The sequence below is a fragment of the Bubalus bubalis genome, chromosome 7, assembly GCF_019923935.1.
Source record: "Bubalus bubalis isolate 160015118507 breed Murrah chromosome 7, NDDB_SH_1, whole genome shotgun sequence".
Classification (NCBI taxonomy): domain Eukaryota; kingdom Metazoa; phylum Chordata; class Mammalia; order Artiodactyla; family Bovidae; genus Bubalus; species Bubalus bubalis.
The window spans coordinates 108188121-108214881 of NC_059163.1; the positions used below are offsets into that span (position 1 = coordinate 108188121).

Here is a 26761-nt window from a genome sequence, read left to right on the forward strand (position 1 = left end):
CTTTTGTGAAATATTTCTTCAAAATTTGTTCAGCTGTACTATGTTAAAGTTGCTCATAAATTGAATTAATCTATTTGTAACCATTTTTTATTTAAGACCATTATAGTAGGCTATTTAAAAAAAATCTTTCTCATTATTTTTGTTTTTATTAAATTCTAATGTTTTAATAAAATGTTTTGTAGTCTGGAGCCTTTGTAGTCTAGCCTCCTCCCAAGTGAAAGTTTAGATACATCTACATTTAGGTTTTGTTGATTCAGAATAAGTAATTTTCCAAATGTCACGTGGGAACACATAACCAGAGTCCAGTGCTTTACTAGTACTTCAAATACATTAAAAGTAATAGTATTTTTTCAATAATCTTTCTCACATTTTATATATACATGGATATATGCCTATATATGTAATTAATTTTTTATTTTATTTCTAATATTTCCACAAGTTTGCCTCTCTATAGCAGCTATATTGTTCAAAATATTTAAAACTTACACAGATTTCACAAAAACAATACTTTATAGCCAGAAAGAAAAACACCAATACAGTATACTAACGCATATATATGGAATTTAGAAAGATGGTAACAATAACCCTGTGTACTTTAAAGATTTCTTGTAAACAATAGTTTAAAGGCAACTTTTTATTGTTTTGGAATTAAATTACATATTAATTTAAAATCTTGCAAATTATGTATTAATACCTAATTAAAGATCCGTATGATACCAATGGCTCATGATTTTAAGAGCATAGCCATCAATGACTATCTGTAATTCAATTGTAAGTTAAGAATATGTTCAGTTATCTCATTGATTTCTCAAATACATATTAATTAAACTACTACAAAGCAGGCACTTTTCATAGCACTTGATATTCAATGAAGACGACGACCAGATAGTTTTCTGTACTTATTTTAATACATTGTAAATTCTCTATTAAATTTAATAGAGAATTTAAAATGTATTGAATTGAAATTGAATTAAAAATGAATTAAAGTGGAATTCTCTATTAAATTGAATTTAATACAGTTCTCCTCAGAAGAAATTTAATGGAAGAAAGAATGAAGGGCTTCCCTGGTGGCTCAGTGATAAAGAAACTGCCTGTCAATGCAGGAGACACAGGTTTGATCCCTGATCCAGGAAGATCCCACAGGGCATATAAGCTGAAAGGCAACTAAGCCTATGAGCCACAACTACTGAACCTGTGCTTTGGAGCCCAGGAGCTAGAACTACTGAGCCCACATGTCACAACTACTAAAGCCCATGTACCCTAGAGTCTGTGCTCCATAATAAGAGAAGCCACCACAATGAGAAGCCCAAGCACCACAGCTAGAGAGTAGGCCCTGCTTGACATAACTAGAGAAAAGCCCGCATAGCAATGAAGACCCGGGATAGCTAAAAATCAATAAGTAAAAATAAACATTATAAAAATTAAGGAGAGGAAAGTTTGACAATAGAAAGTAAAAGTTAAGAAATATGGAAATAACGGTAAGATGTCAAGATTTGTACAAAAGTAACATAGGAAGGAATAGTAAAAAATAAATAGGAGGGACACATGAGGAAATACTGGTGCAGAATTTTCTAGGATTTAAGAAAGTAGAAAGGCCCAATTTTAAAGGTCAACAAAACATAAAAAGAGCAGATAAAGTGACACATATATATGTGTCTATATATACATGCTGCTGCTGCTGCTAAGTCGCTTCAGTCATGTCCGACTCTGTGCAACCCCACAGACAGCACCCCACCAGGCTCCCCCATCCCTGGGACTCTCCAGGCAAGAACACTGGAGTGGGTTGCCATTTCCTTCTCCAGTGCACAAAAGTGAAAAGTGAAAGTGAAGTCGCTCAGTTGTGTCCGACTCATAGCGACCCCATGGACTGCAGCCCACTAGGGTCCTCCATCCATGGGATTTTCCAGGCGAGGGTACTGGAGTGGGGTGCCATTGCCTTCTCCCAATATATATATACATACATGTATATATCTTATACATGCTATAACAGCAGATAAAAGTAATTGGAAAACTTCCCAGAAAGCAGAAATAGATTGCCTATAAAAGAATAAGTTATAAATTAATAGCAGTTTCCCTAACAGCAATATTGTCTGTAAGATAAATGATAATTATATAAGGAAGGAAATTTAAGCCAAAAATTTTATATCTAGCAAAAGTAGCATTTGTTTTATAAGGTGAAAATTTAAAATATAGATATATAGATAAATTAGATATTAAAGTATAATTTAGTTAATAAATAAAATTTAGTTAGTTGCTTTTGTCTTAGAAAAGATTTTACAAATATAAAATTCTAAACAAAAATCAACACAATGGCAGAAGCAGAAGTATGGATACAAAATAGGAAAAGAGGGAAGGGAGAGTACTTAATACTAGAAATTTTATTCAGCAGAAATTACACACATTAATAAGTGTAAGAAATAAAAAGATAAAAATAAATATCAGTTTTAATAGAGGTAATCTTTAAAAGAATATAAATGGATTAAGAAGTTCTTCAAATTAGCTGCAGTGTGAAAAATCCAAAAGAAGTTAAGAAATAAAATATTTCTTAGAAATATTTGGAAATAAATAAAAAGAAAGAAAATAAAATGAAAGAAACAAATCTTAATATATGTAAATGGCTAAGCCAAATGTAATCAGAGATCCTCAAACAAGTAAAAAGTAAGAATGAGCACTATATCATGAATATGAGAGACAAATCAGAAGGAGACTGAAATCTAAAACTAAGGGAATAAGTCCATGGAACAAAAGAAATCTAAGATGTCAATTTTAATATCAAATAATATTTTGGGGTTTTTTTTTTGGTATTCCATGAAAAACAAGAAAAAAAATCTAACAAAATGTCATAAGAAGCAAAGTGACATATTACATATTGTTAAAAGAAAAATGAATCAATACAGCATTTTCAGCATACCTAATAATATAACTTCAGACTATATTCATGTAAATAAGGCAACTAAATTATGAAATATTAATTAATATATTCTTATCTGAAACTGATAGCTCAGGCAGAAAAGAATACATATAAAGGCAATAAATTCCAGAGTGATTCCAAACTAATAAATAATAATCCTGACACTACTTAACACATCACCAGTTACTGTGTACATACTTAACACAAATTATTTATTCAGTCTGAATCTATAGAATATGTTTTACTATCCTCAATATTTTATTTGGGAAAACTAAGCACAGAATGTTGAATTTTCTCAAGATTGCTCAGAAAGAAGTGGCAAAATAGAGTTTCAAATCAGTTATTCTGAATTCCAAAGCCTATACTATTAAATAGTACATTATGTTGAACATTACATGCTCTATTCAAGGCAATAAATATTTTGCAGGTCTCATGAAACGTTCACAAATTTGACCATGGACAAAACTAGAAAAAAAGGAGCAATTAATTTTAAAAGGGCCATATATCCTCTTCTCTGGTCTTTGGTTTCCCTGGTGGCTCGAAAGTCAAGAATCTGCCTGCAATGCAAGAGACCCATGTTCAATCATGGATCAGGAAGATCCCCTGGAGGAGGGCATGGCAATCCACTCCAATATTCTTGCCTGGAAAATCCCATGGACAGAGGAGCCTGGTAGGCTACAAGTCCATGGGTTCACAAAGAGCTGAACAAGACTAAGACTACACTTTCCTCTTTCTACTTTCTTGGTCATAATAAATGAAATTAGGGGGGAAAAAAAAGATGAAAAAAACTCCACATCAAGAGAATGAGAAGACTAGCCACAGATTGGGAGAAAATATTTTCAAGGGACAGACCTGGTAAAGACTATTATCCAAAATATCTGAAGAACTCAAAACTCAACATAAATGTAATGAACAATCCAATTAAAAATGGGTTAAAGACTTTAGCAGACATCTTACCAAAGTAAATATTCCAATGGCAAGTAGTCATATAAGTTCAACAATATTAAGTCACTGGGGAAACACAAATGAAAATAACAAAAATCTTATAATAATGGCCAAATCTATTAGAACAGTCAAAATATAGAACAATGATATATCAAACATTGGTAAGGATGTACAACAATAGGAAACTTTCATTCATCACTGGTGGGGATGCAAAGTGGTACAGCTAATTTGGAAAATGTTTTGGCAGTTTCTTGCAAAACCCAATATACTCTTATCATGTGTGTCTGAGTATGTGCTAAGTCACTTCTGTCATGCCTGACTCTTCGCAACCCTACGGACTATAGCCCGCCAGGGTCTTCTGTCCATGGGGATTCTTCAGACAAGCATACTGGAGTGGGTTGCCATGCCCTCTTCCAGGGGATCTTCCCGACCCAGAGATCAAACCCATATCCCTTATGTCTCCTGCATTGGTAGGTGGGTTCTTTACCACTAGCACCACCTGGGAAGCCCAGGGGAAAAAAAAAAAAATACGAACTGCACATGGATATTTATAGAAGCTTTATTCATAATTGTCAAAACTTGGAAGAAACCAAGAAGTCCTTCACTGGTTGAACAGATAAACTGTGGTATATCCAGACAATGGAATATTATTCAGAACCAAAAAAAATAAAGAGCTACAAAGCCCTAAAAAGACATGATGAAAACTGAAATGCATATTACTCAGCCAGTCCAAAAGGGATACATTCTGAATGATTCCAAGTATATGACATTTAGGAGAAGCAAAACTATGTGGACAATAAAAAGATCACTAATTGATAACAGGTAGGGAGGAGAGAGGAGTGAATAGCAAGAGCACAATGCATTTTTAAAGGCAGTGAAACTACTATTTTATTTTACTAAAATGATGGATACGTATTTTCAAAACCCATAAAATGTATACTAAGAGCAAACCCTAACGTAAACTATGGACTCTGAGTGACAATGATGTTGTCAACGTAGGCTCCTTATTGTAATAAATGTGCCACTCTTACGTACAGTGTCGACAGCTGGGGGAGCCTGTGCATGTTTGTGGGGCCAGGTGTTACACAGAAGTCCCTGTACCTTTCATTCAGTTTTGCTGTAAATCTAAAACTTCTCTAAAAAAATAAAGTTTATTAATTAAAAAAGAGCTCCATATATCTGGAGACTAACAACAACAACAAAAAAGCACAACAACAAATGTAGTAACTACATAATGTTCAGAACCAAACCACCACAACAAATACTAATTCTCAAAATTGGTGGATACAGTGGACCAATTATGGACTCCTTGGATGAAAATGGAAAACATTTAATTAAATCAAGTATATATATATTAGATAAGATTAAATCAGATTAGATTAAGCACTTTCTTTGAGGCAGGCATTCCAGTCATGGTTTAAAGCCTTAAAAAAATTCCTACACAAAACAAAAGGGTATAGACAATCCCCAACTTTGGATTTTTCAACTGTCGATGGTGTGAAAGTGATTCCCATTCAACAGAAAACACACTTTAAACTTTGAATTTTGATCTTCTCGCAGGCGAGCATTAGCCTGATCTGAAAGCTGGGCAGTGACAGTGAGCACAGCTCCCAGGCAGCCACACAATCACAACAGTAAACAACCAACACACTCACAACCATCCTGGACCCATAGAACCCTGCTGCTTTTCACTTTCAGTATGGTTTTCCACAAATTACATGAGATGTTCCACACTCTATTATAAAACAGATTTTGCGTTAGATGATTTAGCCCAACTGTAGGCTAACGTAAATGTTTTTAGCATATTTTTAGGCAAGGCTAAGCTATGGTGCTTAGTAAGTTAAGTGTATTAAACACATTTTTGGTTTATGATGGGTATTTTCAACTTCTGAGGAATTCATCAATATGTAACGCCACAGTACACTGGGACAGACCTCTATAGAAAGAAGGCAGCTTTATCTTAGCCTTTTTTACAGTAAGAGGGAATTGGAGGTAATCTAAGGTCGATGGAGGACTTCCCTAGTGGCCCAGCTGATAAAGAATCTGCCTGCAATGCGGGAGACCTGGGTTCGATTCCTGGGTTGGGAAGATCTCCTGGAGAAGGGAAACGCTACCCACTCCAGTATTCTGGCCTGGAGAATTCCATGGTTTGTATAGTCCTGCTGCTGCTAAGTCACTTCAGTCGTGTCCGACTCTGTGCGACCCCATAGATGGCAGCCCACCAGGCTCCCCCGTCCCTGGGATTCTCCAGGCAAGAACACTGGAGTGGGTTGCCATTTCCTTCTCCAATGCAAGAAAGTGAAAAGTGAAAGGGAAGTCGCTCAGTCGTGTCCAACTCTTAGCGACCCCATGGACTGCAGCCCACCAGGCTCCTCCGTCCATGGGATTTTCCAGGCAAGAGTACTGGAGTGGGATGCCATTGCCTTCTGCATTGTATAGTCCAAGGGGTCACAAAAAATCGCATATTGCTGAGCGACTTACACTTTCACTAAGGTAGATGGGAGCAGCACTAGCATAATAAGTAAATTATAGTGGATACATGCAATGAAATTCTTTGCAGTATTCAGAAAAACTGATTAGAATCCTTAATATTTTAAACACAGTTCAGTTCAGCTCAGTTAAGTCGCTCAGTCATGTCCGACTCTTTGTGATGCCATGAATTGCAGCATGCCAGGCCTCCCTGTCCATCACCAGCTCCCGGAGTTCACTCAAACTCACGTCCATCGAGTCAGTGATGCCATCCAGCCATCTCATCCTCTGTCATCCCCTTTTCCACCTGCCCCCAATCCCTCCCAACATCAGAGTCTTTTCCAATGAGTCAACTCTTTGCATGAGGTGGCCAGAGTATTGGAGTTTCAGCTTTAGCATCAGTCCTTCCAAAGAACACCCAGGGCTGATCTCCTTCAGAATGGACTGGTTGGATCTCCTTGCAGTCCAAGGGACTCTTAAGAGTCTTCTCCAACACCGCAGTTCAAAAGCATCAGTTCTTCAGTGCTCAGCTTTCTTCACAGTCCAACTCTCACATCCATACATGACCACAGGAAAAACCATAGCCTTGACTAGATGGACCTTTGTTGGCAAAGTAATGTCTCTGCTTTTCAATATGCTCTCTAGGTTGGTCATAACTTTTCTTCCAAGGAGTAAGCGTCTTTTAATTTCATGGCTGCAATCACCATCTGCAGTGATTTTGGAGCCCAAAAAATAAAGTCTGACACTGTTTCCACTGTTTCCCCATCTATTTGCCATGAAGTGATGGGACCAGATGCCATGATCTTTGTTTTCTGAATGTTGAGTTTTAAGCCAAGTTTTTCACTCTCCCTCTCTCACTGTCATCAAGAGGCTTTTGAGTTCCTCTTCACTTTCTGCCATAAGGGTGGTGTCATCTGCATATCTGAGGTTATTGATATTTCTCCCAACAATCTTGATTTCAGCTTGTGCTTCTTTCAGCCCAGCTTTTCTCATGATGTACTCTGCATAGAAGTTAAATAAGCAGGGTGACAATATACAGCCTTGACGTACTCCTTTTCCTATTTGGAATCAGTCTGTTGTTCCATGTCCAGTTCTAACTGTTGCTTCCTGACCTGAATACAGATTTCTCAAGAGGCAGGTCAGGTGGTCTGGTATTCCCATCTCTTTCAGAATTGTCCACAGTTTATTGTGATCCACATAGTCAAAGGCTTTGGCATAGTCAATAAAGCAGAAATAGATGTTTTTCTGGAACTCTCTTGCTTTTTCGATGATCCAGCAGATGTTGGCAATTTGATCTCTCGTTCCTCTGCCTTTTCTCAAACCAGCTTGAACATCTGGAAGTTCATGGTTCACATACTGCTGAAGCCTAACTTGGAGAATTTTGAGCATTACTTTACTAGCGTGTGAGATGAGTGCAATTGTGCAGTAGTTTGAGCATTCTTGGGCATTGCCTTTCTTTGGAATTAGAATGAAAACTGACCTTTTCCAGTCCTGTGGCCACTGTTGAGTTTTCCAAATTTGCTGGCATATTGAGTGCAGCACCTTCACAGCATCATCTTTCAGGATTTGAAAGAGCTCAACTGATTCCATCACCTCCACTAGCTTTGTTCATAGTGATACTTTCTAAGGCCCACTTGACTTCACTCTCCAGGATGTCTGGCTCTAGGTGAGTGATCATACTATCGTGGTTATCTTAGTCATAAAGATCCTTTTTGTGCAGTTCTTCTGTGTATTCTTGCCACCTCTTCTTAATATCTTCTGCTTCTGTTAGGTCCATACCATTTCTGTCCTTTATCGAGCCCATCTTTGCATGAAATATTCCCTTGGTATCTTTACTTTTCTTGAAGAGATCTCTAGTCTTTCCCATTCTGTTGCTTTCCTCTATTTCTTTGCATTGATTGCTGAGGAAGGCTTTCTTATCTCTTCTTGCTATTCTTTGGAACTCTGCATTCATGCTTATATCTTTCCTTTTCTCCTTTACTTTTTGCTTCTCTTCTTTTCACAGTTATTTGTAAGGCCTCCTCAGAGAGCCATTTTGCTTTTTTGCATTTCTTTTCCATGGGGATGGTCTTGATTCCTATCTCCTGTACAATGTCACGAACCTCCGTCCATAGTTCATCAGGCACTCCATCTATCAAATCTAGTCCCTTAAATCTATTTCTCACTTCTACTGTATAATCATAAGGGATTTGATTTAGGTCATACCTGAATGGTCTACACAGGACTGAGTGAAAACAAGAAATTTGAGTTACAGCTACATTAATTAAGCATTCACAATAGGATACAATGTTTTTTATGAAAATGGCCAAAGTTAATATATCAAAGTCATTAGTAAAGTGCATAAAAGGAGAAGCAGGGAGTAGGAAAAATACATAAGAAGAGGGCTAAGGTATGAGGACTGTGTGCTACAAACTGAAGAACAGAATTAGATGATCCCTCTGTACCTGAGGTACCCACAAAAAGAAAAAAATACAGAAAAAAGTATAACTATAAATTTTAATTAACCAAATAAATCTACTAATCAGTTAATACATTTTTTATCCCTCCAGAGAGATGGAGTATATAGTTATAATTATTACATTTATTAAAAATAAAGAGAAATATAGAGAAACATATTTTCTCAAAGTTACCCAATTAGTAATAAAAGCATAAATAGAACAAGGACCGTGGATCTCTTTTAGACTAATGGTATCACCTATGTACATTTTCTCTCATTTGAGTAGTAGATATAAGGGGGAAAATCTTAGGAAATAAAACTTGTTATCCCAGGGGGGATAATACACCATGTAAATAATTCTCCCTTTTCTCTGTAGATGCAAAAATTACTGAATTATCTTCCAGTTAAAGAAGCAAGGAGGAGATGAAATATCTAAATTTTCTTCTACTGATTTTCTTTAACTTTTATTTTAACTTTGCCATGCAGTAGTAACAGATTTCTCATTCTGGAACCAGCAAAGAATGTCATTTTGCTTTCCTCACTCTGACCTTCGGTCAATTTTCCATTTGCATATTCCATCTCAAGTGCTGTATTTCTCAGTATCAAAGACCGGATGCATGGCAGAGCTGTGCTCCTTAATGTATCGTCTGTGTACAATGGTTTTGCATAATAGCTATATGTTGCTTGGAGATGCACAGTTAATCACAGTAATCCACACTATACACCATAATGATGGATACTTAAATTACCTCTTTCACATATTAGGGTCAGAGTGCGGAGGGAGTTGTGGGGGAAAGTCACTTCTAAAGGATAAAGGAAAATTTATACAATTTTTCTACAACCAATATGCTATAAAATAGTAAATGTCAGTTAATTCAGTCTGTCTGGTCCTTTCATTAAGAAGTTTTCAAAGGTTTATATAATACTGAATCCTATAAACCTATTATTTTTAAACAAAGGCGAACTTAGGAAAGCTTATATGATACTCTCTTCAATTTTAATCTGTCATATTATGTATTTTTTTTACCTCTAGATTTAAAATCTCCTAATGGTTAGTGCCAATTACTGAACATGAAACCTCCCTTTTAAAAAATAATTCATGAGAGCATCCCTCAAAACCTGCTGTAAAAGCCACAGTTGCTTATTATTTAATAATCTGAAGAATCAAATTTTGCTCTTTTAAGTAAAGTGCTAAACATTACAGGGGAAACGATCTATGCCAATAACACAGGGATTTTGGTTTTATTAAACTTCATTTGTTTTCAGTCTTTGGCAGTGCTACATATTTATTACTCCTCCTTAAAAAGAAATTTGTGGCATCTTAGCTCTAGCAGAATTTTAAATTATAAAACCCATAATATTAGGAGTGCTCTAAGGCTTATTATTATTATTACACAGAATTTGCACCTTACTGAGGCACTGTCCTAGAAAATTTCATTTATTTCTCAAAAGCATTCCATGAGATAAGTAGTCCTATTTTAACCATAACTCATAGGAGGAATCCAAGCTCTCAAAGAGATTAAGAAACCTGACCAAGCACAAATAATGAGTAAGTGGGAATTTGGAATTTGAAGCCAGTAGTTTAACTTCCGAACTTGTCTTTTTAATTGCTACTATATGCTGTCGATAAGATCATTGCTACCACGAAATGTGGAGAGATCAAGTTTGATTCTAAGTATAGAAAGAAGAATAGGAATAAAGATGGTCAGGATGCAGAGGGACACAGATTAGTTTATGCAACTTCCTCTTTATTGTCATGGCTAAAAGTATACACTTCAAATGAGTTGTTTTCAATGTAACTTAGTTTGGAATATATATATTTGAATTGAATACATATATGTACAAATCTTTGTCAGTTATAATCCCTATGATCATATCTTTGATGTAGGGAGTGCTGACATGATGCCAACACATATAGTAAATTGTAGGGTATCAGAAAAAAAAAATCATTTCACAAATTTTAAGGAAAATATAATCAAATCATAGCTTAGGGATTCTGTGTTTATTTCATTTTGTCTCTTCCTTTATTCCCTGATCTAAGCCACAAAGAAACAGCCTCAAGCATTTCACTGAGGGTTGTTTCGGAAGGAAAATGAAATTATCATCTGCTGCCAGTAACATTCAGGTTTTCTCAGGAACTTTTCTATTTTTTGTCTAATGGTGGAAGATTAGAGTGGCTTGAAGGACTCTCACATTATCTAAGTAGGATAAGACACAACTTAGTGCACATTTTTAAGATAAAAGTGTTACACAAATTTACTTATTTACTATCAACTCTGCTAAGTTGTTCCAGAATTTAAGTTCTATGCTTTTATTAAAAACTTGATTATAAATAAGCTCATAGTATTTTGAAAGCATTTTACTGCTAAGATTTTACTTTCAATAAAACATTTATGAGCTTCATTTGGATTTACAGTAATTTTTATTGATTTTTTAAATCATTTTGTAAAAAACAAAATGGAAGGAATGAGGATAGATCAGTACTGATACACTTAGTATTTTACTTTAACATTTAAATTTTCACACACTGGACACACTCCTCACACTTTGTTAGACTTTGGGGAGAAAATATTTCTAAATAGTTCTGCTCATAACACCAAGTAAATAGGTTCATAACTAAATGAAAACCGAATGGAAAGCTCACAAAATTGGAAAAAAAAAAAAAAAAGAACAGAAAAAGACATATTGAGACAACTATTTCAGCTATTTAACTGATATCATATTGCTTTATGCATCATACATAAGTTATAATATGATTGAATCTGCTACATTAACTAAAATGTAACTGATTCAATGAACTTCACAGTCTTTACTAAAGTAAATTAAATTTTGATCATTTATTTCATTATGACAACAATCTATGTTACAACTTATAAAAATACAAAGTGGAAAGTAATGGAAGTCACTCAACAACTGCTAGTAAATGTAAATCCCTCCAAACTCTCCTCAGTTCTTATATCCTTTTAAATGAATGACACTATGTTTTTCATCTTATTCTGACTGCTCCTTACCTGTTGGTAAGGTAGTGTTGCCAGTGAGTGCTGCAAGGAACATTAGGGTGCATATGTCTTTTGGAATTATGGTTTTCTCTGGGTACTAAGGGGTGCTGGAAAAGCTGGATAACTACATGCAAAAAAAAAAAAAAAAATGTAATTAGCACACTCCCTAACAAGGAAATCAACCCTGAACATTCACTTGAAGGATTGATGCTGAAGCTGAAGCTCTATTACTCTGGCCACCTGATGTGAAGAGCTGACTCACTGGAAAAGACCCCATTGCTGGGAAAGTGAAGGCCAAAGGAGAAGGGAGCAGCAAAGAATGAGACGGTTAGATAGCTTCACTGAATCAACAGACATGAATTTGAGCAAACTTTGGGAGACAGTGAAGAACAGGGAAGCCTAGCATACTGCAGTCCACGCAGGTGCAAAGGGATGGAGCCGACTGAGCAACTAAACAACAACCAATGCCACAGAAAAAAATAAACTCAAAATGGACTGAAGACCTAAAGGTAAGGTCTGACACTATAAAACTCTTAGAGGAAAACATGGGCAGAACATTCTTTGACATATCACAATAAGATATTTGTTGACCCACCTCCTAATGAAAATAAAAACAAAAATAAAAAATGGGGCCTAATTAATATTAAAAGCTTTTACACAGCAAAAGAAACCATAAACAAAAGAATAACCCTCAGAATAAAAGAAAATAAGTGCAAACAAATTAACTGACAAAGGATTACTCTCCAAGATAGACAAACAGCTCATGAAGCTCAATATCAAAAAAAGAAACAATCCAATCAAAAAACACCTAGAAGACCTAAAAAGACAATTCTCCAAAGAAGACATACAGATGGCCAATTAACACATGCATGTGAAAGTGTTGCTCTCAATATGCCAACAAATTTGGAAAACTCAGCAGTGGCCACAGGACTGGAAAAGGTCAGTTTTCATTGAAATTAGAAAGAAAGGCAATGCCTAAGAATGCTCAAACTACCGCAAAATTGCACTCATCTCACACGCTAGTAAAGGAATGCTCAAAACTCTCCAAGCCAGGCTTCAGCAGTACATGAACTATGAACTTCCAGATGTTCAAGCTGGTTTTAGAAAAGGCAGAGGAACCAGAGATCAAATTGCCAACATTGGCTGGATCATGGAAAAAGCAAGAGAGTTCCAGAAAAACATCTATTTCTGCTTTATTGACTATGCCAAAACCTTTGACTGTGTGGATCACAATAAACTGTGGAAAATTCTGAAAGAGATGGGAATACCAGACCACCTGATCTGCTTCTTGACAAACCTATATGCAGGTCAGGAAGCAACAGTTAGAACTGGACATGGAACAACAGACTGGTTCCAAATAGGAAAAGGAGTACGTTAAGGCTTTATATTGTCACCCTGCTTATTTAACTTCTATGCAGGAAGAAGCACAAGCTGGAATCAAGATTGCTGGGAGAAATATCAATAACCTCAGATATGCAGATGACACCACCCTTATGGCAGAAACTGAAGAGGAACTAAAAAGCCTCTTGATGAAGGTGAAAGTGGAGAGTGAAAAAGTTGGCTTAAAACTCATTCAGAAAATGAAGATCATGGCATCTGGTCCCATCACTTCATGGAAAATAGATGGGTAAACAGTGGAAACAGTGTCAGACTTTATTTATTCGGCTCCAAAATCACTGCAGATGGTGACTGCAGCCATGAAATTAAAAGACGCTACTCCTTGGAAGAAAGTTATGACCAACCTAGATAGCATATTCAAAAGCAGAGACATACTTGGCCAACATAGGTCCGTCTAGTCAAGGCTATGGTTTTTCCAGTGGTCATGTATGGATGCGAGAGTTGGACTGTGAAGAAAGCTGAGCACTGAAGAACTGATGCTTTTGAACTGTGGTGTTGGAGAAGACTCTTGAGAGTCCCTTGGACTGCAAGGAGATCCAACCAGTCCATTCTAAAGGAGATCAGTCCTGGGTGTTCTTTGGAAGGACTGTTACTAAAGCTGAAACTCCAGTACTTTGGCCACCTCATGAGAAGAGTTGACTCATTGGAAAAGACTCTGATGCTGGGAGGGATTGGGGGCAGGAGGAGAAGAGGACGACAGGATGAGATGGCTGGATGGCATCACCGACTCGATGGGCATGAGTTTGGGTGGACTCCAGGAGTTGGTGATGGACAGGGAGGCCTGGCATGCTGCAATTCATGGGGTTGCAAAGAGTCAGATACGACTGAGCAACTGAACTGAACTCAACTAAACTGAAAGATGCTCAAACATCACTGATTATAAGAGAAATGCAAATCAAATCTACAAGGAGATATCACCCCATACCTCAGAACAGCCGTCATTAAAAAATCTACTAACAATAAACGCTGGAGAGGGTGTGGAGAAAAGAGAACCCTCTTGAACTTTTGGTGGGAATGTAAATTGATACAGCCAATATGGAGAACAGTATCAAGATTCTTTAAAAAACTAAAAATAGAATTACCCTTAGACCCAGCAGTCCGACTCCAGGGCATATACTCAGACACATGCACTCCAACGTTCACTGTAGCACCATTCACAATAGCCAGGATATGGAAGCAACCTAGATGTCCATGGGCAGATGAATGGACAAAGAAGATGTGATACACATACACAATGGAATATTACTTAGTCATAAAGAAGAACAAAGTTGGGTCATTTATATAGACATGAATGGACCTACAGACTGTCATACATAGTGAATTAAGTTACAAAGAAAAAACCAATATTATATATTAATGTATATATGTGGACTCTTAAAAAAATGGCATAGATGACTTATTTACAAAACAGAAATAGAGACACAGATATACAGAACAAATGACACCAAAAGGGCAAAGAGGGTGTGAAATGAACTGGGATTGACATCTATACACTATTGATACTGTGTATGTAATAGATAACTAATGAGAACCTATTTTGTATTTCAGGGAACTCTACTCAGTGCTCTGTGGTGAGCTCAATGGAAAGGAAATCCAAAAAAGAGGGGATATATGTATAGCTGATTCATTTTGCTATACAGCAGAAACTAACACAATATTGTAGGCAACTATATCTCAATAAAAATTGATCAAAAAATAAAAAAATTAAATGAAAAATTAAAAAAAAGATTCATAGAAACTTTAAATGTGAAATCATGTTCAAAATTAGCAGCATAAATGGGTCTATAGAGATATTATCTTCTGAAATCTAGTGCAAAATATCATTTTGCTATTCCTCTGGGTTCCCTATAGCTAATATTTAGCTTTTGCCATCAGACACTGAAAAGTGCTCCACTGTAGAAAGACAGTCACACAGAACTACATAGTGAGCTATCTAACACTGCTAACTTTCAACGCTTCTGAGAATTACTTTAGCTCAGTTCTTTTTTTTTTTTTTTAGTAAAAACATCAATCATTTGTTCATTGAAGTTTCAATTATAATTCAAACATTATACAATTCAAATAATATAAATATATTTAGTCTGCTGTTTGTTATGTCATAAAGTGGGCCTGGGTATCTACTAAAATAAATCTTACAGATGCATTTGATATGTTTCCTCCTGGGAATAGAAGGCAGAAAGGGACTAGGGGGAGACGTGTTTCAAGTTTATTAAAATATCCATTTTTCAGTTCAGTTCAGTTGCTCAGTCGTGTCTGACTCTTTGCGACCCCATAAACCGCAGCACGTCAGGCCTCCCTGTCCATCACCAACTCCCAGAGTCCACCCAAACCCATGTCCATTGAGTCAATGATGCCATCCAACCATCTCATCCTCTGTCGTCCCCTTCTCCTCCTGCCCTCAATCTTTCCCAGCATCAGGGTCTTTTCCAATGAGTCAGCTCTTTGCCTCAGGTGGCCAAAGTATTGGAGTTTCAGCTTTAGGATCAGTCCTTCCAATGAACACCCAGGACTGGTCTCCTTTAGGATGAACTGGTTGGACCTCCTTGCAGTCCAAGGGACTCTCAAGAATCTTCTCCAACACCACAGTTCAAAAGCATCACTTCTTCGGTGCTCAGCTTTCTTCACAGTCCAAGTCTCCCATCCATACATGACCACTGGAAAAACCATAGCCTTGACTAGATGGACCTTTGTTGGCAAAGTTATTTTATTCCTCCAACTCCAGTTTTGGATAAATTTAGATTCTTATGTGGTCTTGATCTAAACTATCAGCCCAGAGGGAGTAAGAAGAGATGAAAAGGAAAGTAGATTCCTGGAATTCTAAGACTTCTTGCTATTTCCTAGCATTTTCCTAATATAATAACAGCTTATTCACTGATAACCAGAATTTACTTTGGTCCTCTGAACTCTATCTCCTCTTTTTATCTTTATAATATACAAGTATATAACATAATGCTATATATTACACATAATATACATTAAACATATACTGTAAAATATATTGCAAGTTACTGCATTTGTGATATTGAGAAAAGAAATTAATGGCACCACCATTTTTTGATAACAAAGCAAATCCTGTGCATAAAGTCAAATTATGAAATTTTAAAGCATATTGACATAATTAGGAGGTTTCCTCCTCTTTAGGACTGTTTGTTAGATAATCACTCAATCCACTGACTTGGGCACTTTGACTTACAATTGATTAGAAATGATCACTAGAATTCAGGTAAGTCAGACAAGAGCATACCAAAAACAGAAATGCCAGCTAAAAGACTAATAAGTTCAGAAAGACTACATTATTTTGCTATGATAATGATGTATTCTCATAATGGTGACTCTTGATCACTAAGAAGAATGAAACGGTTAAGTATCTTACAATTATTGTCTTTTTACTGGTAACTGGAAAATGGCAATGATTACATTTCAAGGTGTTTCATTTAAAAGGATACTTTCAAATTTTTTTAAGTTGCACAGTCATGTCCAGCTCTTTGCAACCCCATATATAGTCCATGGAATTCTCCAGACCAGAATACTGGAGTGGGTAGCTATTCCCTTCTCCAGGGTTCCCTTCTCTAGGGGATCTTCCCAACCCAGGGATTGAACCCAGGTATCCCTCATTGCAGGCAGATTCTTTACCAGCTGAGCTACCAAGAAGCCTTTATTATATAATAAACACATTTTGGCACTTGAACATTTAGAATTCAAGTATCTTGAAAAGTACTGCATTCTTTACTGGATGATAAAGTAGATTAATGATATTCTATGAAAGGTACATGAAAGTGAAAGTGATAGTCATTAAGTTGTATCTGACTCTTTGAGACCCCATGGACTGCAGCCTGCCAGTCCCCTCTGTCCATGGAATTCTCTCGGCTAGAATACTGGAGTGGGTTGCCATTTCCTTTTCCAGGGGATCTTCCTGACCCAGGGATTGAACCCGGGTCTCCTGCATTGTAGGCAGATTCTTTACCATCTGAACCACCAGGGAAGCCCTGAAATGGGCATAGGAGACCACTATATTTGAATATATATGTACACTTATTTATATGAAAGTCATATATAAGATATAAAATATACTTATTTGTTAAGCTGAATAAAATTACAAATAAAGGCTCACATCCATCAGGCTTTCTACGTGAAATTATGCTTATTTCTTTGGAAAACTTATCTTACCCATGTACATCTATGCTTCTTGAGGGTAATATTTATGAATATTTTACATTGCTCTCAGAGATTTCCTTTGATTATGAGTTTGTTCACCAAAAGCTTTCAATGGAACGTGCAACATATAATATCTACACTGTGTAAAATGAAAACTCATGTATCTAGCGTTATTTGTTAAGATGCTGTTTCACACACTTAATGCTACTCGCCAACCAAATCACGTGCTGTTCACTGAACTCACCATGCACTTTCTCAAATATATAAAGTTTGAGATCTGGAATGATCCTATAAAATAATCCATCATAAAATGGTCAAGTTCAAAGATCACTACCTCTATGATTGTCCTCTATTCCTTCATTCAGAAAATTGTTCAGAAAAAGCCTAAGATCAGAGGGAAATTGCTCCTGAGAAATCGTATAGTGTAAATCAATAAACATCTTCAACAACATCTGTACTATAGGTTTAGTAATGACTTTTCCTTATATAGTGTTCTTTAGTAAAGGCCACATCATCATTTTAAAGCACAGAACTACATGTAGCTGATAATTCATAGTCAAAAGTATCTGACAGGTAGGCTTCCCTATGGATGTATTGCAGAGTATCTAGTGCAGATGTTATTTCTCAGAGGCCTGAGGTTGTCCTGGAGAAGTCCCGGGAATACTGAGGATTGCCAATTTACCTATAGCTTTGGAGAAGGAAATGGCAACCCACTCCAGTGTTCTTGCCTGGAGAATCCCAGGGACGGGGGAGCCTGGTGGGCTGCCATCTATGGGGTCGCACAGAGTTGGACACGACTGAAGCGACTTAGCAGCAGCAGTAGCAGCATAGAGAAGTTGTACATTTTTTATTTTGTAAATTCAGCTTTTCATAAGATTTTATTTGAAGGAAACATTCAGTAGCTAATAGTTAAAGACCACTGACACTAAAGAATGGATGAACTGGCTTTCTACTGAGTTTTGCACAGATTTGGGACAGCTGCAAATCTGAGGTTATACTTCTAGCCAGTAAGACTGTTAGCAATACACTGGATTTATATTCCTACAGACAGTGGGGTTGTGGTGTTGACAAGCTTATATAAAATTCCAGGCATTATAATGCATGTTAAAAATAAAAGCCATCCCACTTCCTGTAGCATATAAGCCAAGAACAGGCCCATGGGGAAGACTGAAATTATGCTAATTAAATAATGGTACATATCAGGAGTGCATTAAAATCCCAGCCAAACAACACTATTTACAAGCTTAGAAATGGCACTTTACTTTTTCTTACAGAAGTTGCCATCATTAGACATATACTACATTGCAAAACAAACAAACAAACCTACAAAAAGTATTAGCAATGATATGCCCTACTTTATTACATATTCATGATCATAGTCAGTTGAGTTTATTAGATGAATAAAAAATGATGATTATATTTTTAGTATTCATTTTTGTCACTGTAGACACTCCTCATGTATTGATTCATCTGATATCCAGGCCTATATGTAAAAGTTATAATTAAAAAGAATATATATTTTAAAAAACACAAAGTGAATAACTTTTGTTTTTAAATGCTCACATATATTTCTGGCATACTGATAATATGGCATAGTTATACCTATGTTATGATCAAAAATATATAGATTTCTGTAAAGTTTAAAAATAAAATAAAAATGTATGAAATGAGTTGCCAGTCCAGGTTCGATGCACGATACTGGATGCTTGGGGCTGGTGCACTGGGACGACCCAGAGGGATGGAATGGGGAGGGAGGAGGGAGGAGGGTTCAGGATGGGGAACACATGTAAACCTGTGGTGGATTCATTTTGATATTTGGCAAATCTAATACAGTTATGTAAAGTTTAAAAATAAAATAAAATTAAAAAAAAAAAAAAAGTTAAAAAAAATATATAGATTTCCATGGAAATATTCTCTTATATTCTGATGCATAATGCAATGTATATGCTAATATTGAAATAATGATTACAGGTAACATCTGCTAAGGGCCCGTTATATAGTAAGATAAGTATAAAGTGCTTTGTGTGCATTTTCTCATTTGTGAGAAATATAATATTTAAGGAAAATATTATATGCTTATCATTTTACACCTAAGTTCACTGAGTCAAAGGTTATCAACTTGCCTCAGACCTCAAATGTAATTAGTAATTGAGATGGCACATGGAGATGGCACAGGAAGTCGGGTCAGTCTAGGCCACATTTAAGCTTCATATCAAAGACTTGCAATATTTGGTTGAGAAAGTTTCATTTGATTAGCAATGGGGATTAAATCACATTGCCACTGCTATCTAGCTGCACACTTCCATTAATTACTTGGCTTCTCTTATCCACAGCTTCTTCATCTGTAAAGAGGGTATAATAGTGGTTTCTGCCTATAGGTTTAATGTGAAAAATAACTAAATTACATAATGGTGTAATATTATAAACATAGCTATTATTATTAATGTTGTTGTTTTTATTATGTTTTGATCATGGAAAAAAATATCATCCAAGAAGTCCTTAATGAAGGATCACTGTGCAGAGAAGAGGAAGGTGGAGACTGGGAAGACACTGGGGCCAAGAGCTCTAAGTATCCCAGAGACTGTGCAAACAATGCACAGGCCAGGCAGGAAGGGCCAACAAGAGCAGGTAGCTCAGAGAAGAAAGAGACATTATGAGAAGCACAGAAAGAATTAGTATCTTCCACATCACCCAGAATAAACTTGAAAATCCCAAGGCTTGGTGTGAATTGCTACCTTCTACCCCTTCTGCCTTCACTTTGGTCACAGTACATCATCTCTTTTCTTTCAAAGGGACTTTCATTTTTCTGTCATATTCTGTTGTTTCTTCTGCCTTAAACACTACTGCCCCATGTGTCTCTGTGGCTGGCTCATCACCTTTTCCAGGACATTATATACATATCATCATTGAAAGAAATCTTCCCTCTTTACAAAATACCACTTTGTTCTACCTTATGTCACTCTTTTTTCCATTTTTTCTCTTTTATGCTTAGAATCGATCACTTCCTAACAAATGTCATTGCTTTTTGCCCCCCACTTTTTATTTTTATTTTTTTAGTTTTATTATTACCTCTCCCTCACCCTCACAAGAATGTCAGTCTCATGAACACAGGGAATTTATTTCACTGCTGCATCCTCAAGCCTTACTACACTGTCTGGTACATGGTAGTTGCTCAGAAGGTTTGTTTAATTAGTTATTTAATTTAGATCATCATTTAACAGTTGGATTAGCTGTGGAAGATTCATATTTGGGGATCTATAGATAATTGGGATTATTTTTTTTAATTACCTGAAAAATAATTTCCATACAGAATAGAAATGGAAACAAATTATTTTAAGTGGCAAAAGGACACTATAGGCCAGTGTCCATTTAACTCGTAAGTTTTTGATAACTGCTTACAAGAACAAATAAACTGAAAATGTGGACCAGGCACTCTGCATCTTTTTTTTTGGTTTTTGAACTACATTCTCAGAATCATGAGAGAGAAGCAGATATTAAGGAAGCAAGCATGAGAACATACTCATTATTTTCTAATGCTTTGAATAACAAGATTTAAAAATATCGCAAGGAAACATCTGAAGTCACTTTTGTTTATATGTTTACTAATTCTATATTTTGGCCATTCCCTGACTGCTATACTACCTGTTCCAATATAATGTATTCTTAAAATATTTTTATTTGAAAACATAAAAATAATTTCATTTTCTCTATTGTTCTTTAAATTGACACTTTGACCATATTTGTTTCCATACATAGAATTTTTTCCACAACAACATATCAGTAAGAATTATGCAAGTTAATTTCTCTTGAGGAGAAGGCAATGGCACCCCACTCCAGTACTCTTGCCTGGAAAATCCCATGGATGGAGGAGCCTGGTAGGCTGCAGTCCATGGGGTCGCTGAGGGTCAGACATGACTGAGCGACTTCACTTTCATGCATTGGAGAAGGAAATGGCAACCCACTCCAGTGTTCTTGCCTGGAGAATCCCAGGGACGGCAGGGCCTGGTGGGCTGCCATCTATGGGGTCACACAGAGTCGGACACGACTGAAGTGACTTAGCAGCAGCAGCAGTTTCTCTTGGGTTCACAGCATGTCTAATAAGTAGAGTTGTGTACATTCCTTCTGCTGCCTCTTAACTCAGGTTTCCCAAGGTTTGTGATATTTTAAATGTAAAAAACCTTAATTTTTAACATAATTGAAACTTTAATGTTATCTTCATGTGTCACTGGGTAAACAAATCCTATTTTTCTACTACTAAATCTAAGGTATCCATATATTCCACATTTATTTCGAAAGAATATCTACTGTTTCTGTTTTTAAATCAATAAGGCTTTTGTATTACTAGCTTGTACACTATTGAAAATATGAACGACCTCTTTAAACAAATGTATACATTGTTTATTTCTGAATCTCTTCCCAATTGCTTTATATTTTAGATATACATAATTGAGCAGTTATTTCAAAGTGAATCAGATTTTTACACTAGCTAACATTATATAACTATGAGCAATTCCTATGAAAAAAAGTCTAAGGGTTGAATGTGGAAATATCTACAATGACCATGAAATAATAGTCACAACTTTAAAAGTATTTTTTCCTTTAGAATATTGTCATGATATGAGCAATTAAAAATAACAAAATTTTTGTATTAATATCTGGAGTAGGTAGTTATTTGAAGGCCAAAAGTTCTCCTGGTCACTGTAATATTTCTCTATTTTTTACAAAGATATTATTGGGGCTAAGTTAAATTGATTTTCTTATCTATAAGACTACAATACAATTATTTGCTCAGGGCAAGAATAATTTTATGCCCTCTCTCTTGATCTATGCCCTATAATTTAGAAATAATTTGATTTTGATATAATTGATGCTCCAAAATATTAAATATCAAAAATTTATACAATATATTATCTTCATAGTAAATAAGATTTAATAGTACATTATTAATATTTTAATAAGTTTCTAGGACAATCCAAAAGAATGTGCAATCCTTAATAATTACAGTTAAGTAAATTGGGATATACGTAACATAGCCAAAATGAATGCATTTATATTGTGAAATTTAAAAAAACTTGTTTTGAATTCCATTTGTTCATAATTCTATTTCTCTACCATATCAGAACATTAATTTGATTGTTTAAAAATATGATGTATTTATATCTGTTTGCATATATATATTCAAAATATATATGAATATATATATTCAAAATGAAGTCCTTATTATTTTATATTTATGTAAAATGGTTCTCAATTTTATTTCCAAAAGATTTCAATCATATCAATTTTGATTTTACTTTACTATTTTTTTAGAAAAGATACAATCAACATATATGAAGAAAAAATAATTCTCTGTATTTAAGCAGCAAGAATTTCTACCTGAACTAGAAAGGTGTGCTTCAGTGTATTAGCAACTATCTTCTTTAAGATTTGTGTGTCACTGAGAAGAAATGCTTTTACAACACAGGCAGATTTCAAAGGTTAGGTAATACTTGCATTGCAGATTGTTGTTCTGTTTGTAGGGCAAGTAGAGTACAAGGGAGTTCACTGCAGATGGAGTTAAAAGGCAGGTGGGTATTCATGCATTGGCTCCTGCCTTTTCACTGATACATGCTACTTTCTACCCTTTTTAAAACAAACTCATATTTTTCTCATAGTGTAAAGACAATGAAGTTCCTTTCTTATGATTTTATTATCTTTGTGCCACAAATGAATGGTGACATATATTAACTGAATTTCAAACATTTATTCACAGCATAAATCTCCTGGAACAAAATATTTTCCTGACATTTGAGTCTTTTGGAGCTTGCCAAATCATTCCTTTGTCCTCTACCAGAGCTCTGAAATAACATATTTGTGAAAATGATACTTAAGAAATGACAGCAAGGTTGATAAATTGGTGCTGATTTATTGTCATTTCCTATTCATTTTTTTCCTGTCCCATACCAAAGAGCTGTAATGGGAAATAGCTTTTCATCCATGTATTAGGAAATGAACCTCAGTCTACATTGACTTTTAGCTGAGAAATTAGGTATAGGATTCTGGGATCATTCTGAGATGTCAAGTTTGTGAACGCAATTATAAATCAGAGAGCTAGAAGGCTGATTTTCTACAATGATATTAGTAGGTTCTAAAGTCACTGAAGAGCTCCAAGTATATTTGAATGGCAGTGCTATTATTTTGGTTCAAATGTTGATAAATATTATGTTAGACTTTTGAATAGGTAAGTCAGTGGTTCACCGAAGAGTCATCTGAAGGTTCTGTTACAGTAAAGATAGCTGGATCCCACCTCCAGAGTTTCAGAGTCAGTGGATCTGGTGTGTAGCCCAAAATTTACATCTCTAATAATTTTGTGGGAATCTTCATGCTCTTATTTGGGGGACCATAGTTTGAGTTTCAGGGGAGTAAATCACTGACAGGTAAATCCCTTGGAAGCTGAGAACCACTTGTTTTCAAGTAGAAGACAGTAAGAACTCATAAATTTTGTATATGATAGGAAAGTATCTAGCCAGATAGTGTCTATCATTTTTAGCCAATGTTTATTTAACACATGAACATATACATATAAATAGAAAATTTAAAAATTTTATTGTGTTTCCCATTCTTCAAACATTCTAGAGAATGCAAGAGTGATTCATTGACTTGTTGATTTTGTTTAGGAAAGACAAGTTCACTGACCCCAATAAATATTGTCAGCATTTTTTTTTTTTTGCAGCAGCAGTGATGGACGCAAGGAGTGGTAAGCGGTCATTTTTGCAAGGTTAGTCAAAGAAGGCCTCTAAGGGGTTGACATTTGACCTAGAATATGTAAAGAAGCAAGTTATAAGAAGATCTAAGTACGGAGTTAGCATTAGCTCAAGGTTCTAAAGTAAGAACAAGCTTGACTAAGCTGAATACAGTGGTTTTCAATTCGCTAAAAAAAAAAGTCACAGAAAGTGCCATTCGATTAAAGATTAAGGTTGAACTAGAGGTTTTAAAAAAATCAACTAAGAACAGCTAGGGGAATTTGAGAATTAACCACATAAACTTTTTCACAGAAAAGGAAAAATAAGACTCAACAGTATTTATTAAATGAGTATGCTGAAGTTAAGGTCACAAGCCCAAAGAGGGAGATTCCAGAGATGGGCTGAGTAGACAAAACTACCATGGAGCTCATGTTACATTGCTGAACAACCAGAAAGTCAGCTTATCATTTACAACTGGGGGCATTCTTTTCCTGGAAATGGAATATTATTTATGTCTGCTCTCCATGAATTTCCCATTGTTACAATATATGAGAAGTTGAATTTCAGAATAAATTACTTTTGACAAAAGATGGATTCAGTGTAAAATGAAAGGGAGCAACAACACTGCAATCGACTGACCTCAGTGAGGCCCAATGACTCAAGTCAGAGCCACAACATAGAACATACCTTTCTAGTTACTAGAGAGTTTGAGATCTCTCCACTGTGACCTCAACCCAGGACATGGCTGGAAATCCAATAGTGAGTTCTTACTGTTTAGGCCGCTTTTCTCCAGCTTGCGTAAAAATCATCAGCACCGTCTGCCAACATATTCTTTCTTTTTTTTAATCAGATGTAAATCTTTGTCACAGATTAACATTTGCTAATATAATGACACCCTCCTAGGACTCTACTTGGGTCACTATGATATGCCTTTGAGGAATCCTCAGAGTCTAGCTTCACACATTTAGGGTTTGCAATATGGCTGCTATTGGGCATAGCTACACTCTTCTGTTATAACTGTCTTTTCTAAAAAATTTTAGAAGGTTGCTTAAATTTATTTGGAAAAATAACTCGCATTCCCCATGTTATAGGCAGAACTGTGTCCCTGCCACCACAACACTTATACGTTGAAGTCCTATCACCATCATCTCAAAATGTGACTGCGTTTGGAGTTACAGCCTTTAAAGAGGCAATTAAAATTAAAATAAGGCTGTTAGGGTAGGCTAGAATCTGCCCACAATGCGGGAAGCACAGATTTGATCCTTGGGTTGGGAAGATCCCCTGGAGAAAAGAATGGCTACCCACTCCAGTATTCTTGCCTGGAGAATCCCATGGACAAAGGAGACCGGTGAGCTACAGTCCTCGTTGTCCCAGCAGCACTTCAGAGTGGGCTCTATTACAATATGACTAGTATCTTTATAAGAAGAAGAAATTTAGACCTAAGAAGAAACACCAGTGATGTGTGCACACAGAAGAAAGGCCCTTTGAGGACACAGAGAGAAGTCAGCCACCTGCAAGCCAAGCAGAGAGGCTTTGGGGACAATGAAACCTGCCTAAGCCTTAATCTTGGATTTCTAGTCTCCAGAACTGTGAGAAAACACACTCTGTTGTATAAGTCACTCAATCTTTGATATTTTCTTATGGTAGCTCTAGCAAAGTAAAACACCCAATGATTTCTGACTATGAAAGCATCCAAACAGTACACCTCACAATGGTTGATGCATCTTTGGAACGCTGGTAGTAGAGAGAGGAGAGGAGGAGAAAAAGTGGGTAGGGAAGGACAGGAGAGGATAAGTAGCCAATAAGTAGCCAATCCAATAAGTGGATTTCCGTTTTGTGGTAAAACAGAAATGAAATCAGATATGGTAGTTAAGTATCTGTCTAGTTCCTGTCTCTCTCACACATACATTAAAAACAAAAACAAAAACAAAAACAAACAACCTGATAAAAATGTCCTTTAGTTACAACAATGATCTACAGATTGTCTGCTTTTGAATTCAGTAATGATTGAAAAGACTCTTGTAACAAGTTTCTTTAGAAGAAGTGTCAGATTCTATCATTTAGAATTATGAATGGCATTTTAAAACAGTTGTGCTATAGACAGCAGTTTCCAATATGCAAAAAACACCTCCTGAACTTATGCAACATTTTAAAAGATAAAGGAACATGACCGTATTCTTCTGCTACTTGGTAATCCTCTGGAACTGGGCAGGGATTTGTAATGTACTCTCACAAAACAAAAAGAACACATATTATTTGGATGTTTTTTTTTTTTTTTTAATTTTATTTTTAAACTTTACATAACTGTATTAGATTTGCCAAAATATCAAAATGAATCCGCCACAGGTATACATGTGTTCCCGTTTGCCACCTAATTGGTTGAGATCATAATTCTAATGTTCAAAAAAACTAGAATGTAATTATAATTCTTCACTCTGTGATGGTGAATTCATCATTTTATTATCTGAGCTCTTGATTTTTCTTCAGTTTGTAAGATAAAAGATGTAGACATATTGGCCACATAGCACAAAAATATCTATCAAACTGAAAACTTTAATACATTAATAATACTGAAGTCACTGCTGACTTAGGGTAAGTGTTTTAATTAATGACATGGACAAGGTGAAATGTCACCATCTGTCTTCTGTAGGCCTACCTAGCTGGGCTTCCCTGGTGGTTCACATGGTAAAGTATCTGCCTGCAATTCAGGAGACCCAGGTTTGAT

The 26761-nt window shown here is 35.8% G+C and overlaps 1 protein-coding gene across 3 annotated transcripts in view; it reads right to left on the reverse strand.

Annotated features, from left to right (window-relative positions):
* Positions 1 to 26761, reverse strand: part of CCSER1 (coiled-coil serine rich protein 1) — a 1462911-nt gene that overhangs the window by 84129 nt on the left and 1352021 nt on the right. The window contains exon 11 of one of the 3 annotated variants that reach the window (XM_044946320.1): positions 24025 to 24109. The exons of the other annotated variants lie outside the window; for them this stretch is intronic. Coding sequence (XP_044802255.1) covers positions 24077 to 24109 — 33 coding nt within the window. The 3' untranslated portion in view covers positions 24025 to 24076. Of the gene's footprint in view, positions 1 to 24024; positions 24110 to 26761 lie in introns of those variants that run through there. 3 annotated transcript variants of the gene reach the window in all.